Source organism: Oncorhynchus mykiss, chromosome 2 (genome assembly GCF_013265735.2).
Source record: "Oncorhynchus mykiss isolate Arlee chromosome 2, USDA_OmykA_1.1, whole genome shotgun sequence".
In the NCBI taxonomy this organism is placed as follows: domain Eukaryota; kingdom Metazoa; phylum Chordata; class Actinopteri; order Salmoniformes; family Salmonidae; genus Oncorhynchus; species Oncorhynchus mykiss.
Window position 1 is genome coordinate 45,385,747 of NC_048566.1, and position 16,927 is coordinate 45,402,673.

The 16,927-nt window shown below is 43.9% G+C and overlaps 1 protein-coding gene across 15 annotated transcripts in view; it reads right to left on the bottom strand.

Moving 5' to 3' along the window:
• si:ch211-272n13.3 (ankyrin repeat domain-containing protein 26) overlaps positions 1-9,222 on the bottom strand; it is a 116,575-nt gene extending 107,353 nt beyond the window's left edge. For 14 of the 15 annotated variants that reach the window (XR_005036952.1, XR_005036953.1, XR_005036950.1 and 11 more), the window contains exons 1-3: positions 9,093-9,222; positions 7,488-7,802; positions 5,106-5,220 (exon numbers count right to left, since the gene is read on the bottom strand). Coding sequence is in view for 6 of the 15 variants with exons in the window: in XM_021564012.2 (XP_021419687.2) it covers positions 5,106-5,220; positions 7,488-7,690 (318 nt within the window). In the remaining 9 variants the exon portion in view is untranslated. Of the gene's footprint in view, positions 1-5,105; positions 5,221-7,487; positions 7,803-8,246; positions 8,993-9,092 lie in introns of those variants that run through there. The other variant, XM_021563990.2, reaches the window with a different exon arrangement.
• Positions 9,223-16,927: the final 7,705 nt, after the last annotated feature.

Here is a 16,927-nt window from a genome sequence, read left to right on the forward strand (position 1 = left end):
CACGAGGGTGGCAGCATCATATTGTGGGGGTGCTTTTCTGCAGGAGGGACTGGTGCACGTCACAAAAAAAAGAAGGCGTCATGAGGAAGGAAAATTCAGTGGATATATTGAAGCAACATCAGTCAGGAAGTTAAAGCTTGGTCGCAAATGGGTCTTCCAAATGGACAATGACCCCAAGCATTCTTGACAATGACCCCAAGCATTCTTGAACTTGTTCTCAACTTGCCTACCTGGTTAAACAAAGGTGAAATAAAAATAAATAAATACAATTCTTCTAAAGTTGTGGCAAAATGGCTTAAGGACAACAAAGTCAAGGTATTGGAGTGGCCATCACGAAGCCCTGACCTGAATCCTATAGAAAATTTGTGGGCAGAACTGAAAAAGCGTGTGTGAGCAAGGAGGCCTACAACCTGACTAGGTTAAACCAGCTCTGTCAAGAGGAATGGGCCAAAATTCACTAAAGTTATTGTGGGAAGCGTGTGGAAGATTACCCAAAACTTTTGACCCAAGTTAAACAATTTAAAGGCAACGCTACCAAATACTGAGTAAACTTCTGACCCACTGGGAGTGTGATGAAAGAAATAAAAGCTCAAATAAATCACTCTACTATTATTCTGACATTTCATATTCTTAAAATAAAGTGGTGATCCAAACTGACCTAAGAAAGGGAATTTTTACTAGGATTAAATGTCAGGAATTGTGAAAAACTTAAATGTATTTTGCTAAGGTGTATGCAAACTGTATATACCGTATTCTTTTCTACAGTATTTAGTCAATGCCACTCCGACATTGATCACCCTAATATTTATATATTTCTAAATTCCATTATTTTACATCTAAATTTCTGTATTGTTGTGTGTTGTTAGATACTACTGCACTTTTGGAGCTCGGAACACAAGCATTTCACTACATCTGCAATTACATCTGCTAAATATGTGTATGTGACAAATAAAATTTTATGTAAGTCAGAACTGTAACTCGGCCACTCAGGAACATTCACTGTCTTCTTGGTAAGCAACTCCAGTGTAGACTTGGCTTGTCACGTTCTGACCTCTATTTCTGTTGTTTTGTATTTATTTAGTATGGTCAGGGCGTGAGTTGGGTGGGCAGTCTATGTTTGTTTTTCTATGTTTTGGGGCATTTCTATGTTTTCGGCCTAGTATGGTTCTCAATCAGAGGCAGGTGTCATTAGTTGTCTCTGATTGAGAATCATACTTAGGTAGCCTGGGTTTCACTGTGTGTTTGTGGGTGATTGTTCCTGTCACTGTGTTTGTTGTCACAGGATAGGACTGTTTTGCGGTTTCACATTTCTTGTTTTTGGTAGTTTGTTCATGTGTAGTGATTTATTAAAGCATGAATAACCACCACGCTGCGCTTTGGTCCGCTTCTCTTCCTCCTACAGACGAACGCCCTTACAGAATCACCCACCACAACAGGACCAAGCAGCGTGTCAACAGGCAGGAGCAGCAGGAGAAGCAACAGCGGCAGCAGGAGATACGTAGTAAGGAATTCTGGACATGGGAGGAAATCCTCGACGGGAGAGGACCCTGGGCTAAGCCAGGAGAATATTGCCGCCCCAAGGCCGAGCTGGAGGCAGCAAAAGCAGAGAGGCGGCATTCTGAGAAGCAAGCACGGCGGCGCGGACGGAAGCCCGAGAGTCAGCCCCAAAAATTTATTGGGGGGGGGGCACAGGGGGAGTGTGGCAGAGTCAGGAGTCAGACCTGAGCCAACTCCCCCCGTTTATCGTGAGGAGCCAAGGAGGAGCTCAGAACCAGAGCTGGTGTTGGAGGTGAGCGAAGCAGAGACTGTGAAGGAGTTAATGGGGAAATTGGAGGAGAGTGATATGAGGGATTTGCTGGTTTGGTGCATGAGGCACGACATTCGCCCGACGGAGCGTGTCAGGGATTTAATGGCACCGGGGTCAGCTATCCATACTCATCCTGAGGTGCGTGCGAGGGGTCTGGTGAAGACTGTGCCAGCCTCACGCACCAGGCCTCCTGTGCATCTCCCTAGCCTTGCACGTCCTGTGCCATCTCAGCACTACAGTGCTCCTAGCAGTGCTAACTGTGGCGGGCATGGTGCTGGTCAGGCACCGTGTTATGCAGTTGTTCGCACGGTGTCCCCAGTACGCGTGCTTAGCCCGGTGCGCTACATCCCAGCTCCCCACATCTGCCGGGCTAGGGTGAAGATCCAGCCAGGGCGGTTGGTGCCAGCCCTGCTCTCAAGATCTCCAGTACGCCTTCACGGTCCGGTCTATCCGTCACCACCTCCACGCACCAGCCCTCCGGTGGCAGCCCCCCGTACCAGGCTGTCTCTCCGGCCCATCCTTACAGGGGCTTCCTCCTCTCCAGCTCTGCCGGAGCCTCCCGCCTGTCCGGCGCCTCTGCCGGAGCCTCTCGCCTGTCCGGCGCCTCTGCCGGAGCCTCCCGCCTGTCCGGCGCCGCTGCCGGAGCCTCCCGCCTGTCCGGCGCCTCTGCCGGAGCCTCCCGCCTGTCCGGCGCCGCTGTCGGAGCCTCCCGCCTGTCCGGCGCCTCTGCCGGAGCCTCCCGCCTGTCCGGCGCCGCTGCCGGAGCCTCCCGCCTGTCCGGCGCCGCTGCCGGAGCCTCCCGCCTGTCCGGCGCCTCTGCCGGAGCCTCCCGCCTGTCCGGCGCCGCTGCCGGAGCCTCTCGACTGTCCGGCGCCGCTGCCGGAGCCTCCCGCCTGTCCGGCGCCGCTGCCGGAGCCTCCCGCCTGTCCGGCGCCGCTGCCGGAGTCTCCCGCCTCTCCGGCGCTACCAGGGCCTTCCTCTTCTCCAGCGTTGCCTGAGCTTCCCGTCTGCCCAGCGCCAGCTGAGCTTCCCGTCTGCCCAGCGCCAGCTGAGCTTCCCGTCTGCCCAGCGCCAGCTGAGCTTCCCGTCTGCCCAGCGCCAGCTGAGCTTCCCGTCTGCCCAGCGCCAGCTGAGCTTCCCGTCTGCCCAGCGCCAGCTGAGCTTCCCGTCTGCCCAGCGCCAGCTGAGCCTCCCGTCTGCCCAGCGCCGCCAACGCCGCCCGTCTGCCCAGCGCCGCCCGTCTGCCCAGCGCCGCCAGTGCCGCCAGTCTGCCAGGAGCCGCCAGTGCCGCCCGTCTGCCAGGAGCCGCCAGTGCCGCCCGTCAGCCAGGGGCCGCCAGTGCCGCCAGTCAGCCAGGGGCCGCCAGTGCCGCCAGTCAGCCAGGGGCCGCCAGTGCCGCCAGTCAGCCAGGGGCCGCCAGTGCCGCCAGTCAGCCAGGGGCCGCCAGTGCCGCCAGTAAGCCAGGGGCCGCCAGTAAGCCAGGGGCCGCCAGTGCCGCCAGTCAGCCAGGGGCCGCCAGTAAGCCAGGGGCCGCCAGTGCCGTCAGTCAGCCAGGGGCCGCCCGAGCAGCTGCCCCTCTGTCCAGAGCAGCTGTCGCCCCTCTGTCCCAAGCTGCTGCCGCCCCTCTGTCCCGAGCAGCTGTCCCTCTGTCCCGAGCAGCTGTCCCTCGGTCCCGAGCAGCTATCGCCCCTCTGTCCCGAGCAGCTATCGCCCCTCTGTCCCGAGCAGTTGTCCCTCTGTCCCGAGCAGTTGTCCCTCTGTCCCGAGCAGTTGTCCCTCTGTCCCGAGCAGCTGCTTCACCTCTGTCCCGAGCTGCCCCTCTGTCCCGAGCAGCCCCTCTGTCCCGAGCAGCCCCTCTGTCCAGTGGGGTCATTGAGAGGGGTGGCCATGGTGAGTAAGCCAGGGAGGCGGACAATAAGGCGGACTAAGACAATGGTGAAGTGGGGTCCGCGTCCCGTGCCAGAGCCGCCACCCGTGACAGACGCCCACCCAGACCCTCCCCTATAGGTCAAGGTTTTGCGGCCGGAGTCCGCACCTTTGGGGGGGGGGTACTGTCACGTTCTGACCTCTATTTCTGTTGTTTTGTATTTATTTAGTATGGTCAGGGCGTGAGTTGGGTGGGCAGTCTGTTTGTTTTTCTATGTTTTGGGGCATTTCTATGTTTTCGGCCTAGTATGGTTCTCAATCAGAGGCAGGTGTCATTAGTTGTCTCTGATTGAGAATCATACTTAGGTAGCCTGGGTTTCACTGTGTGTTTGTGGGTGATTGTTCCTGTCACTGTGTTTGTTGTCACAGGATAGGACTGTTTTGCGTTTTCACATTTCTTGTTTTTGGTAGTTTGTTCATGTGTAGTGATTTATTAAAGCATGAATAACCACCACGCTGCGCTTTGGTCCGCTTCTCTTCCTCCTACAGACGAACGCCCTTACATGGCTTTTTAGGTTATTGTCCTGCTGAAAGGTGAACTCATCTCCCAATGTCTGTTGGAAAGCAGACATTCAGGTTTTCCTCTAGGATTTTGCCTGTGCTTAGTTCCATTCCATTTCTTTTTTTATCCTGAAAAACTCTATAGTCCTGAACAATTACAAGAACACGCACAAAATGATGCTGCCACCACTTTGAAAATATGGAGAGCGGTACTCATTAGTGTGCTGTATTGGATTTGCCCCAAACATTACACTATTTATTTAGGACAAAAAGTGAATTGCTTTGCCACATTTTTTTTGCCTTGCTGCAAACAGGATGCATGTTTTGGAATATTTGTATTCTATACAGGCTTCCTTCTTTTCACTCTGTCAATTAGTTAGCATTGTGGAGTAACTATAATGTTGTTGATCCATCCTCAGTTCTCTCCCACCACAGCCATTAAACTCTGTAACTGTTTTAAAAAGTCACCATTGGCCTCATGGTGAAATTCATGGGAGGTTTCCTTCCTCTCCGGCAACCATGTTAGGAAGGATACCTGTATCTTTGTAGTGACTCAATTTTAAATTAAACAAAATGTGAAACAAGTCAACAGGTGTGAATATTTTCTGAGCGCACTGTATCTAAATGCATATCAAATTGTGCTTGAAAGGAACGATTCACTTCCCAGTGTGACCTAATGAATACCACCCAGGTGTAAATGTATATGGAAGACTCACAGGTAATACATAAGAATTAGGCTACACATAAGCCTATAATCTCAGCAACATGTCTGAATTGAGATGGCCAATCAACTATCATATTCCATCCTCAAATCTTTTTGAAAATGATGGATAATTCCACCCACTGACAAAGCAAAAATAGGACACAGTACCTTCATCAACGGGGATCTGTTTTGATTGTCGCATAGGTTGAGCTTGGCTTTGCTCTCAACCAGGAACTGGACCACATCTGTATGTCCATTGGCACAGGCAATGTGAAGTGCTGTTCTGAAATGTGAACAAGGGTGACATAAGTGGCAAACAGTCCTTTGGCCCTCCATTTCAAGTCATTGCATCATAATTTCCGGTTACACTGGTGCGAGCTGCACATTCTACCTGGTCCCCATCAAATCAAAACAACTTATTATTAAGAAGATAAAACCTTGAATTTGTTCAACAGTAAAGTGCATTATGATTCCTGTAATAAAAGTGTCTGTCCTGCCACTGTGCATGCCTGTTTCGTCCCTCACACTCGCTCTCCCCCTCATGATTGCATAACATTTCAAAATGTAAAAACTACTTTGGAAGCAACTAAAAGTCTATATTAAAAAGGAGGGTCTCAGCTTTGTGTAGGTATAAATATATTGAGCTCAAACCACACTGATTTACAATCGAGATATTTGATATGGCTTTCAAATACGAAATTGCACATCGGCAATCGCGAGTGTACTAGGTCTTATTGCAAAGTTTTTTTTAGGATATTACATGGCTACTAGCAGTTTATAATTTTATAATTTAACTAGGCAAGTAAGAACAAATTCTTATTTACAATGACAGCCTACCAGAAGGCAAAAGGTATTCTGCGTGGACAGGGGCTGGGATTAAAAATAAAAATGTAATAAAAATATAGGACAAAACACACATCTCAACAAGAGACACCACAACACTACATAAAGAGAGTAGTAAGAGTAAGTATTATATTTAGAGTAAACGATCTAGCTAATGTGTTGTTTCCACTTCCTAAAGTGGTGAATTAGCACCAATTGAATTAGGCCTATAAATATTATTAGTGCACATAAAGATGAAGGAAAATAAATATATTTAACCAAAAAAATCTGAAAATTCTGGAGCCCAATTTTGACCATAAAATAAAAACAGCCTAATTGTCAACCCAAAATTCAAGACAATCACTGGATTAGGTCGCATATTAAACTATTTTGAATCATGCACTTCTGCTTGGACATGATATTCAATACATAACTAATCTCAAAAGTCTATTACACTTCTTAATAAAGCATTATGAATGACTATAATGACTTTATAAGATTACTAAAATGTATTATATTGTGCGACGCTGCAGATTTTTTACTTTTTGGTGTGCCACCAAAATTTGGGCTGGTGCCACCAACTGAAAAAGTAGGGGAAAATGTTAATTTGGAGCCCTGCAAAAGCCACGAAATGTTATCACTCCAGCTTGATTTGTAGCTACACTTAGCCTACACCACACACACACAACTGTTCAAAAGTTTGGGGTCACTTAGAAATGTCCTTGTTTTTGAAAGAAAAGCACACAAAAGTCAATTAAAATGACAAAAAACATCACTCTATTCTTGCTCTGAGAAATTAAAGCTATTCCATGCAAGAAATTGCAAAGAAACTGAAGATCTCGTACAGCGTTGTGTACTCCTCCCTTCACAGAACAGCGCAAGCTGGCTCTAACCAGAATAGAAAGAGGAGTGGGAGACCCCGGTGCACAACTGAGGAAGAGGACAAGTACGTTAGTGTTTAGTTTGAGAAACAGACGCCTCACAAGTCCTCAACTGGCAGCGCCATTAAATAGTACCCGCAAAACACCAGTCTCAATGTCAACAGTGAAGAGGCGACTCCGGGATGCTGGCCTTCTAGGCAGAGTTCCTCTGTCCAGTGTGTGTTCTTTTGCCCGTTTGTCAACGCTATTTTTATTGGCCAGTCTGAGATACAGCTTTATCTTTGCAACTCTGCCTAGAAGGCCAGCATCCCAGAGTCACCTCTTCACTTTTGATGTTTTTATATTTGAGATTCTTTAAAGTAGCCACCCATATTTTGGCCATCATACTTTGATTTGGTTTTATTCAAATATCATCCAATTTCATGAAAAACATGATTTTGACTGTTCATGACCTTTAAAAGGTCAAAAATAGCATATAAAGGATAAACTGTGCTGCCTGCTGCAAGCACAGGGATATGGATAGAAGTATCATAGAAGTATCCTAAAGTTTAAGGACAGTGACAGAAAGGGTTTTCTAAAGCTAGCCAACTAAAATAGGGTGGCAGTATGAGTAAGTAGTCTAAGTAGCCTCATCCAGTATCTGTGGCGCAAAGTACCTTGATCCACAAGTGCACCCCCTGCCCTGGAAAGAACGGTAGTCTATCACAGGTTGGTAGAGACTGGAGAAGTCATACTCCAACACTTGTCACACATACAGTACATTACACAAGGACTGTCTAAGTACAGACCTCAGAAAGTAACAGTGGCAATACCAGCTACTAACTGGTAATAGTCTCATCTTTCATACCTGTTCTCCTTATCAAGCTGATTGATGTCATTCTTCTTGGCCAGATGCTTCAGTTTGGCCAAGTCACCCCCATAAGCAGCCTTGTGTACCTTTCCAAGGTCCTTCTCCTTCAAGTCATAGCCCACAGACAGCACACTCCCAGTGTCTGAGGTGTTAGGTGAGAATCCTTTCTTTTTCTTGGTGAAGTTGAATATCTTCTTCATTGTATATGGTGGATGCCCAGATGACAGTTAGCAGACTGCATTGCCTTTGGCCTTCACTACCTGACACTGAGGTGCCGCCGGAGGATCACCACAGCATGCGTCTTTCCCATCCCTAAAAATAAAGCACAGCAAATCGGATTAAGTCATGTCAAAGTCGAGAGAAGGTTGCTGCTGCACCATCGCCGTTGCAAAGACAGACGAGGAACTCGCATCAAACGTACTGTGTATATAGCTACAGTACATTTCGGATCAATTAGCAGCTAAAAAGCCATGGCGATTTTTGGTGCATGGGTTATCATTAATAGGTCACCATATTGGTCTTCAGATTATGCTTATTCGTATGCTGCATACGATTGACAGGAGATCGTAGTACACATTGGCCATGACAAATAATGTACTGCTAAAATAATACGATAATGGCATCATGCACAACAACACAGTTGATATATTCTATAACCAAGGCTAGCTAGCTAACGTTAGCTAACAGCTGGCTATAAGATTGTGGTTACACACGCTCACACACGTTGACAGATCAAGCATATAGATCCGTCCTTACCTTGACTAGTAACTTTAGTAGAATGCCAAAACACCAATATTAATATAACATGTTTCAACCGGCATTAAGCCATATTAACAGAGCATGGCTTGCAGGAAGATAATTCACTAGAACCGATGTTATTTTGGATGGCTCACTCGCTCACTGTCATTACAGTCAGGAAGAAACGTTGATCCAGTCTGTTACCAAGGCGGCTACCCACAAATATCAGTAACAAGTATCAGAAAAACAAATAACGTTACGTTCAAATTCTAATATTATTGTTCATTTCATATGAGCAAATATTACATATCTAGCCATTTCAAGTCGATTCATACAGTTTTAACCCATAATAACATATTCAATCAAGTAAAAACCGATTCACATTTTTTTCCTGGAGTCTAAAGAAGCAATTCAGCTGGCTAGTTACACTAGTTAACTATGCAAACTATCATTAACGTGTTGGTAACCCGTAATCGCAGCCAACGTCGTCACCTCCCAAACGTGAAGCAACCGCGACTTTTAAATTTGTAACAGTCAGCACAGGCAAAGCAAAAAATGTTAGATTAATCCGGTAGTTGGTCCCTAACTAAATCACTAAATTACATTATTGTTTTGCGCTAATAAGGTAGCTAAACAACCTACAATTAACAAGCTAACGTTAGCTAGTTCCGACAGAGAAGTGATTGTAAAAATGTAACGTTATGTCTACAGTAGCTAGCTAGGCAGTTACTGGTTAGCTAATGTGTATTTAGTTAGCAGAATGCCCTGTGCGCTATCTTGGCTGTCGCATGGTAGCTATAATAAATTTTACTACAAAATGTACATGCAGAAAATAGGTCTAATTTAGATAGTTAGCTAGCTGACCTGTTGATCGCTCCTGCTGCCAGCTGCTTCTTCTTCGGGATCGGGTTGGCGGACCGCAGCCAACTGAAAGTTGTAAACAACGCCACCTACTGTACAAAATCATGAATACCCATGTTTGTTGACATAGTTTCTCGTCGGGTGATTGGTTGAGCATTCGTGAGTGTGTGATGTCAGATAGATGCTCTACCAATGCGCCTGTTTATCGAGATCGTGTCGCCTAAATGAGCAGAAGCACCAAAGATTATGGATAAACTAACAACATTTACGTGTCTCTCCGCCCTAACAATGAGAGTCCTCGTCCACAAAGCAGCACGGATGGCTTTCTAGATCCCGCCTTTCTTTCTGTTTTGTTGATAATGCCCAGTGTTCTTACCGGGCCAATATATCCTCCAAACACCGGCTTCGAGGGCATTATCACTTTTATACAACGGGTTACCAACATATTGAAATAATGATTCACATATTTTAATTAAAAACTTTATTTTGATTAATTTATTCATATTATTTAATCCTTCCACAAGATATTGTATCGACCCTGGGTTTATAAACGCGGATATCGACTCTGCCGCTCGAGCATGCTATTGTGGCACAGTCGATAGCGCGCTGGATTTAGGTCTAGACGGTGGAGGGTTCGAGACTGTTTCCTTACAGTATATTCCCGATGAAAATCTGGGGTTACTACCCAAATCGGCTGGTCAATCGTTTTATCGGTTCAGTTGCCAGAGTGGAGTCCCAGTCCCAGTCGTTCTGAGAATATGGATGTGACTCAGTCGTTCAATCAAAACGTTCCATTGCCATAACGAGCCAACTATGACTAATTTACAGTCACGTCAAACAGTGCAGCCAGAATAACAACAAAATAGCTGCATTTGTTTAAACTGTTTTCTAGGGACATTTATTTGGATACATCTATAATAATGAGCTAATTGAGGCGCAATTTCGCTAAGCATAGAAAATGTGCTCTCTTGTCAGAACACTTTTGCTCAGATGAGCTATATGAGGATTCTGTGTTATGCACTATAGCCCGTTACCATATATGTGATTGAATATTATCTGCTGTTGGCTTGTGTGGATGTATGTATGTGTTTTGCAACATAGCTGACTTGAAACATTGTTAACAGTTTCAGGGCCATGGGCCTTTCTCATGATGGAAAAATACAGAATAACATGAAGACAGGACCTGTGCAATGAGTTGGGGGGGCACATTCAGAACGTAGTGTTGCGAGAACAAACAGTCTTTTGTTAGATAACAGGAGCCAGGTGCGAGATAACGGTATCGAGCATGAGAGCATAGATATTCTTCACAGCAACAGTTACATCTATCAACTGAAGCGCTTAGGGGTCTGGGACCAGCCTCTGCGCCAACAATCAACGATAGGCTGGGTGAGTTTAAACCACGCCCAGTCTCTACTCTGACAGGCCGGCTCGGAAGCAGGAACTATTTCTGTCAGGGTATATATATAATATCTTTGTCAAGAACAAGTCAGTTCTCTGTTTGCCCTGCGAGGTGGGACAGAGTGCCCGTATATACGAAAATTGCATTTACCACTTATTGCTTAGCTAATAAAAAATACATAGTATACAATCGGTGACTCATTGTCATATTTATCCTGATACCAGATTCAAATTGACGCAAATCTAACTAACAGCTAGCCAACAACACATCTACTGTAACACAATAATTTCATACTGAAGCTGGAAAGACTGCAAACTAGCTGCATTTCGTTTCATTTTTATATTTTTTTCAATTGACATTTCTTTGTATATATCCATCAAAATGATGATTTCAATTGGATGAGAAAGCTGCCTATCTGTCTCTTCCAACAAGTTCATTACTATGGGACAGCTGGAGATCGAATTTAAATATTGAAACAATGTTGCAAATGTCGGAGAGCTGGACAGCAAGTTTACTACAAAACTCCACTGTTGAATACTAAATGTTAGTCTAAAAGAAATGTGAGATAATTTCTAGATGCTTTTTATCGTGGAGATCAAGTATTTTTTAAATGGGCTGATGAGACAGTGGATCAGATGGAATAAAGTAAATAGACATTTTAACGTCCTAAATTTAGCAGACGGTAACTTGTGGAATAGACACTGTCTGGAATGCGGTTTTAACCAAACAGCATTCAGGATTAGACCCACCATTGTATTAATCTCATTATTGTTATCTTTTTTTTGAATATTTGATCATGGTTGTTGACATCAACCTCCTGTATTCAAGAGAGAGATGCTCTGCTACTCTCCTGACATTTTTCTGTTTATTTTATTTGAAGTACTTTAAAAACACTGTTGTCACTGGTAATACTATGTCTAATGATTTTTATTTAGTGTTTTTGTTCATTTGCTTTACATTAATGTTATTTTATATTTCTAGAGAGAAAATATACTTGTAGTGATGTCCTATGTTTTTGTTATTGAACTGTTTTTGTACTGTAATTTGACATTACATAAGAAAAAAAATGAGAAAAAAAGATGCTATGCTATTAGGCTCATTCATGAATAGTCATCTGGAGACAATGCTGATATAACACTCCTTTTAGAGCAACTTACAGCAGGGAATGCATACATTTTCATACTGGTCCCCCTGTCGCGGTAGGGCATTTTGCTATAGGACCGTTAAGGTACCCCCGTCGAGAGTGATACAAGTCGTCTCACTCAAGTTCTTATGTCACCCGGCGGGGCGGACTGACCTGGTTATGTATCCTGCCCTTTTATTCGGAGATTGGCCTTATGTGATGCCGTTAGGCGTGTTTCGGGATCTTAGATAATATCAATCAGACTTAGAGTACCTCTTGTTTTACTTTCTCTTTCCCTTTGTATGCTCATATCTAGACTCACGCAAGCTATACCTTGGTTATGATTTACAGTCTATGTCCGTCGACTAATACTACTTGAGTATTAATATAGAGGATACCTGTTACAATAACATGATTATTCTGTCCAAACCATCATATTGTCTTTAGTGTAGAAAAAATACTTGTTTGCCTAGACTGGGACTGTCAGAGGTGTTCTCTCCCCTAGGGTTTTGGGTCTAGTTTCAAATTTTTATTTAATGTTTGCAATTCACAGTTGTACACGTCATTACAGTTTCTTTTTAGTCCTTAATATATATAACATCAACAATCATCAAAACACTTACTACTATTACTACTATTAATGCCTTATTACAACAAGTGGTTAATTAACTTAGCGTAGGCTGACCTGGTTGGTTCCCAAAGAGTATGTTCTTCCACTTACAATTGCTCTAGAGGTTTATCCAATCACTCAGTATCTGTTTCTCCTACTAGAAGTTTGTACTATTGTCACGTTCTGACCTTTATTTCCTTTGTTTTGTCTTTATTTAGTATGGTCAGGGCGTGAGTTGGGGTGGGCAGTCTATGTGTGTTTTTCTATGTTGGGGTTTTGAGTTCAGCCTGGTATGGTTTTCAATCAGAGGCAGGTGTCGTTAGTTGTTTCTGATTGAGAATCATACTTAGGTAGCCTGGGTTTCACTTTTGGTTGGTGGGTGTTTGTTTCTGTGTGAGTGTTTGTTGCCACACGGTACTGTTTCGGTTTCGTTCATGTTCACGTTTATTGTTTTGTATTTCATAGTGTTCAGTTTATGTCTTAAAATAAACGTCATGGACACTTACCACACTGCGCATTGGTCCTCCGATCCTTCTCGCTACTCCTCCTCAGAAGAGGAGGAAGAATGCCATTACAACTATGATTTACTGATTAGCGAAGAGAACGGTTCGAGACAAAAAAAAAAACGTATAACACCACTGATGCTATTTATCCACTTTGGTTAGGAGGTGGATGTATTCAGCACGAGGAGCGTGGAGGGTAGTTGTCTCAGTATGTCTCGTTCAGAAATCAGAAGTCAAGAGATACACTTGTTCTAGAGTACGAAAGTCAGATATGTATCTGTTTCTCCTACTAGAAGTTGTACTATGATTTACTGATTAGTGAAGTGAACTGTTCGAGATCAAGACCCAATACCACTGATGCTATTTATCCACTCCGGTTAGAAGGTGGATGTACTCAGCACAAGGAGTGTGGAGGGTAGTTGTCTCAGTATGTCTCATTCAGAAATCAGAAGTCAAGAGATACAATTGTTCTAGAGTATGAAAGTCAGATATTACCTTTTAGGTTGATGATAGTTGAAGTATCACGAGCTGTCTGCAAGTCAAGTAGCACTATCATGCCCTCTTAAGGAAGGCATTCGCCTTTTATGCTCTTTTCGGGACCAGGTCAGTTTTAGCACTGAGTCATATTCTAACCTTGTGGCAAGCTTTTTCTGTAAAGGGTCAGTTTGACATGTTACTGTGAAACATTACTAATGACAGATGCATCCTCTATCCCCAACTCTCGCATCAGTTTAACCCATTCAAATTCTACTGCTAGTTTAGCTTTTCTTCCTTCCGTTGATGGCCCGCTCTCTCCCCCTTCTTGGGGCAGTGCCCGAATGCAAGGCATCTCATAGAGCCAGCTATCCGGCCCCCACTCAAGAGGCGGAGCCGGTGGTGACAGTGTGTGCTGATCCAGCAAAGGAGATGTCATCAGAGTCCTTTTTTGGGCTACCGCATCACCCCGTGGGAATCAAACCCGCAATCCTTGTGTTACAAGTGCAACACTTTACCAACTGAGCCACATGGAACTCAGACTACACCATGAGGACGGCACCCTCAAGTCTGCGTGTCTCTCAGTTCACTTCCTCACTCTACCGGAGGTCCCACTTCGGTAACATACACATAAAACACATTTAAATTATTGTATATGGACATAGCTCGTCTTTTTTTTCTCTCACTTCCTTCCACTGTCTGTAAATCTCTTCCTCTCTGTGTCTGGTTGGTCTCTAGGGAAGATGATTTCAAGTTTGAACGTCTGGATGGCAGTATAAGAAAGAAGAGAAAGGAGTTCCAGAGAGACACACCCACCAGCCCATTGAAAAAGCAGCTTTCATTTAAAACTTGGGAGGTGGGCCTAAAGTCAACCTCACATTTGCCTCTCATCTTCCTCATGGACCCAGCCTGGAACTTAACAGAGGACCGCTGTAACCACTTTGGCCAGAAGAGGGACATTGTCATCATTAAGTTTATATAGTAGAGGACAACATGGTGAGGATTCAGAGGCAGAAGTAGGATTTGGTAGAGGAGGCTTTCGGGCCTCCCCAGTGAGAGGGTGATGTCTCATATAGCTGATATTCAAGCCCTAAAGGCAAATGGTATTTTGATTATTGTTCCAATTCACCTTTCACCAAAGTTTAGAATATCAAAGAATAGGGAATAAAACCTGATTATTTCAACTGCAAGCACTGTTTTGGGAGTCCTGGTTATACACCACATGACCACACAATCGGAGCGGGATAAATATTTGTGTGTTTTTGACTCCCTCTATTATTAATTTACTTTATGTAATACCTGTGCTTCAGGATTGTTTACCTTTCTTTAGCTTAACGGAATAGGTGATATTAAGTTTAGTTGGCAAGGACAATCTAAAAAAAGTAGAATGTGAGAAGTGATGCTTTGCACCAGATATGTCCTTAACATATATAGCCCACCAAATCATGATTTATATCATATATGCATGTTTATAAACTGGGTGGTTCAAGCCCTGAATGCTGATTGACTGACATAGCACAGGTATGACAAAACATTTATTTTTACTGCTCTAATTGCATTGGTAACCAGTTTATAATCACAATTATGTACCTCAGGGTTTGTGGTATATGGCCAATATACCACGGCTAACGGCTGTACCCTGACAATACTAAATAATGACAAAACAAAGGAAATAAAGGTCAGAACGTGACAACCCCTTCATGCCTTATTGCTTAAGTATATACTGCACATGTCCTTATCACATTGCACATTGTCTCTCCCTACTTATTGCTGTTTAGGAGTATTACTAACTATCTGTCCAGCTTACATTGAGAAACTGTTGCATCTGCCTGAGAAAAGAAGTTGAAACTTTGGGTGGAGTACATAGGATGGGTCTGAGATTATTTTATTTGGCTGTCCCATGATTGTTCGCACCCATCATATTCATTGATGTCTGGACAGTAATTTTAAACTAACTGATAATTTCACTAACCAGGCTAAAATGCCATATAATAGAAAGCTCTATATAACAGTCCGGTGGAATAGGAGCATGACCTTGGGTTTGACTCCAAAAACCCTGAATCTACCCTGAGTAAAGTCCACATTATGTAGCACCACACCATAGGTCACCAATGGATTTTAAATTAAAAAACATTTTCTTGACATGTATGAGGTGGTGGTGATCACAACACGCTCACACATGGTGCTCGTTCCATGGGTAAGCGAATGCTCCTACCACTGTCTCTCTCAAGCATCTTTGACTGGTGTTTTGACTTACTGCCCCCGCATATTGCTTGAATACACAGCACTAACTTGGGAGTTGGTAATCTCCCACTAGTTTAGTAATGTGCCGCCAGGATCCCCATACAGTGAGCAAGTTCTCCACTTTCTCTCTGTTTATCATACTGGTGCATGTGTCATCAAGTGTGTGTTGTTTGTGTATGTTTGCCGCTGGCGGAGCTTGTGTTCTGGAGGCGGGTGTGAACTAATTTTAGCTCACAATAAACTTGTAGAATGGCTACTAGACAACAACAAAAACTGCAAAGCTCAATGCGGACGAAGAATACTTATCAAGCACTACACTCCATGAACTACTCAACAAATAGTTACATAAAGATTTATTAGATCTGCAGGAAAATTACTTCAAGTCCTGAAACTCTTTATAGATTCTACCAACAGAATGGTTGATGATCTGTTCAAGGCTGTAATGGAATTTGAGCAGTCTGAGGAGGACGAGCAAAAATCAGTCATTCAAAACCATGTCTGAGGATTTCGCATGGAATTGGGGAGATGGAATTGGGAATTAAAGACTGAAACTTGTCACAGAAGCCAAGGCCAAGAAACTCCTGGCAGATCAATTCAAGCTGGACCCTAAACTCATCGAGATGGAGAAGGCTCATTGGAATGGCTTATAGGAATGGCACATTCTTCCTCGATGGACGGCCCAGTTCTATAGCGGTAAAACTGCATCTTTCTGATGGACGGCCCAGATCTATAGTGGTAAAACTGCATCTTTCTTTTTCCCAACGCAGTTACGCCAAAACTACACCCCGTTATTCAGAGGGGCGTTCTACTACTCTCCCATTGGCCTTCTAGAGTTGTCTCACTCACAGGCGATCAGCGCAAAGACAGTGACCTTCCAAGGTAAGGATGTAAATGTGTTGTCATAACTGCGTTGGTAAAAAAGAAAGATGCAAGGATGGAAAGTGTCATTTACAACTAGCTGCCTATCGTAATGCCGGCTTATTATTATAATGTTTGGTAACATTTGCCGATGTATTTATTTTCAGAGTTGCAATGGGTTGTAAAAATGTCTCAGAAAACTCTGCTGAATTCCCTCAATTGAAGGTCAGGTAAGTTAACCTAGGCTACTTAACATCACTAGCACGGTATTTGAAGTTGTTATATTATCATAAGTAGTCTATTATCAGATAAAAGCATTTACTTATTGTTCATAATTTGTCAAATATTTTTTTTTTAATCATTCAGTCGAAAACTCTATGCTCCAGCCGTTGAATCTGTCCTTGAGCGTTAAGGGACGTTAATGGCTAGCTCGGTCCACGACATTATGTTTTTATATTTTTCAATCTTGAAATACAAGGGCAACTGTTATTAATCAGTGACAAAAATTTTGCGCTACGTGATATTCACTTCCGGACTTGGAGAGCGCTCAAAGTATTGTAGAACGCCCTTCTGGTATTGGCTTAACTGTGTTGGGTAAAAGAAAGACGCGGTAAAACTGTTCAGGTT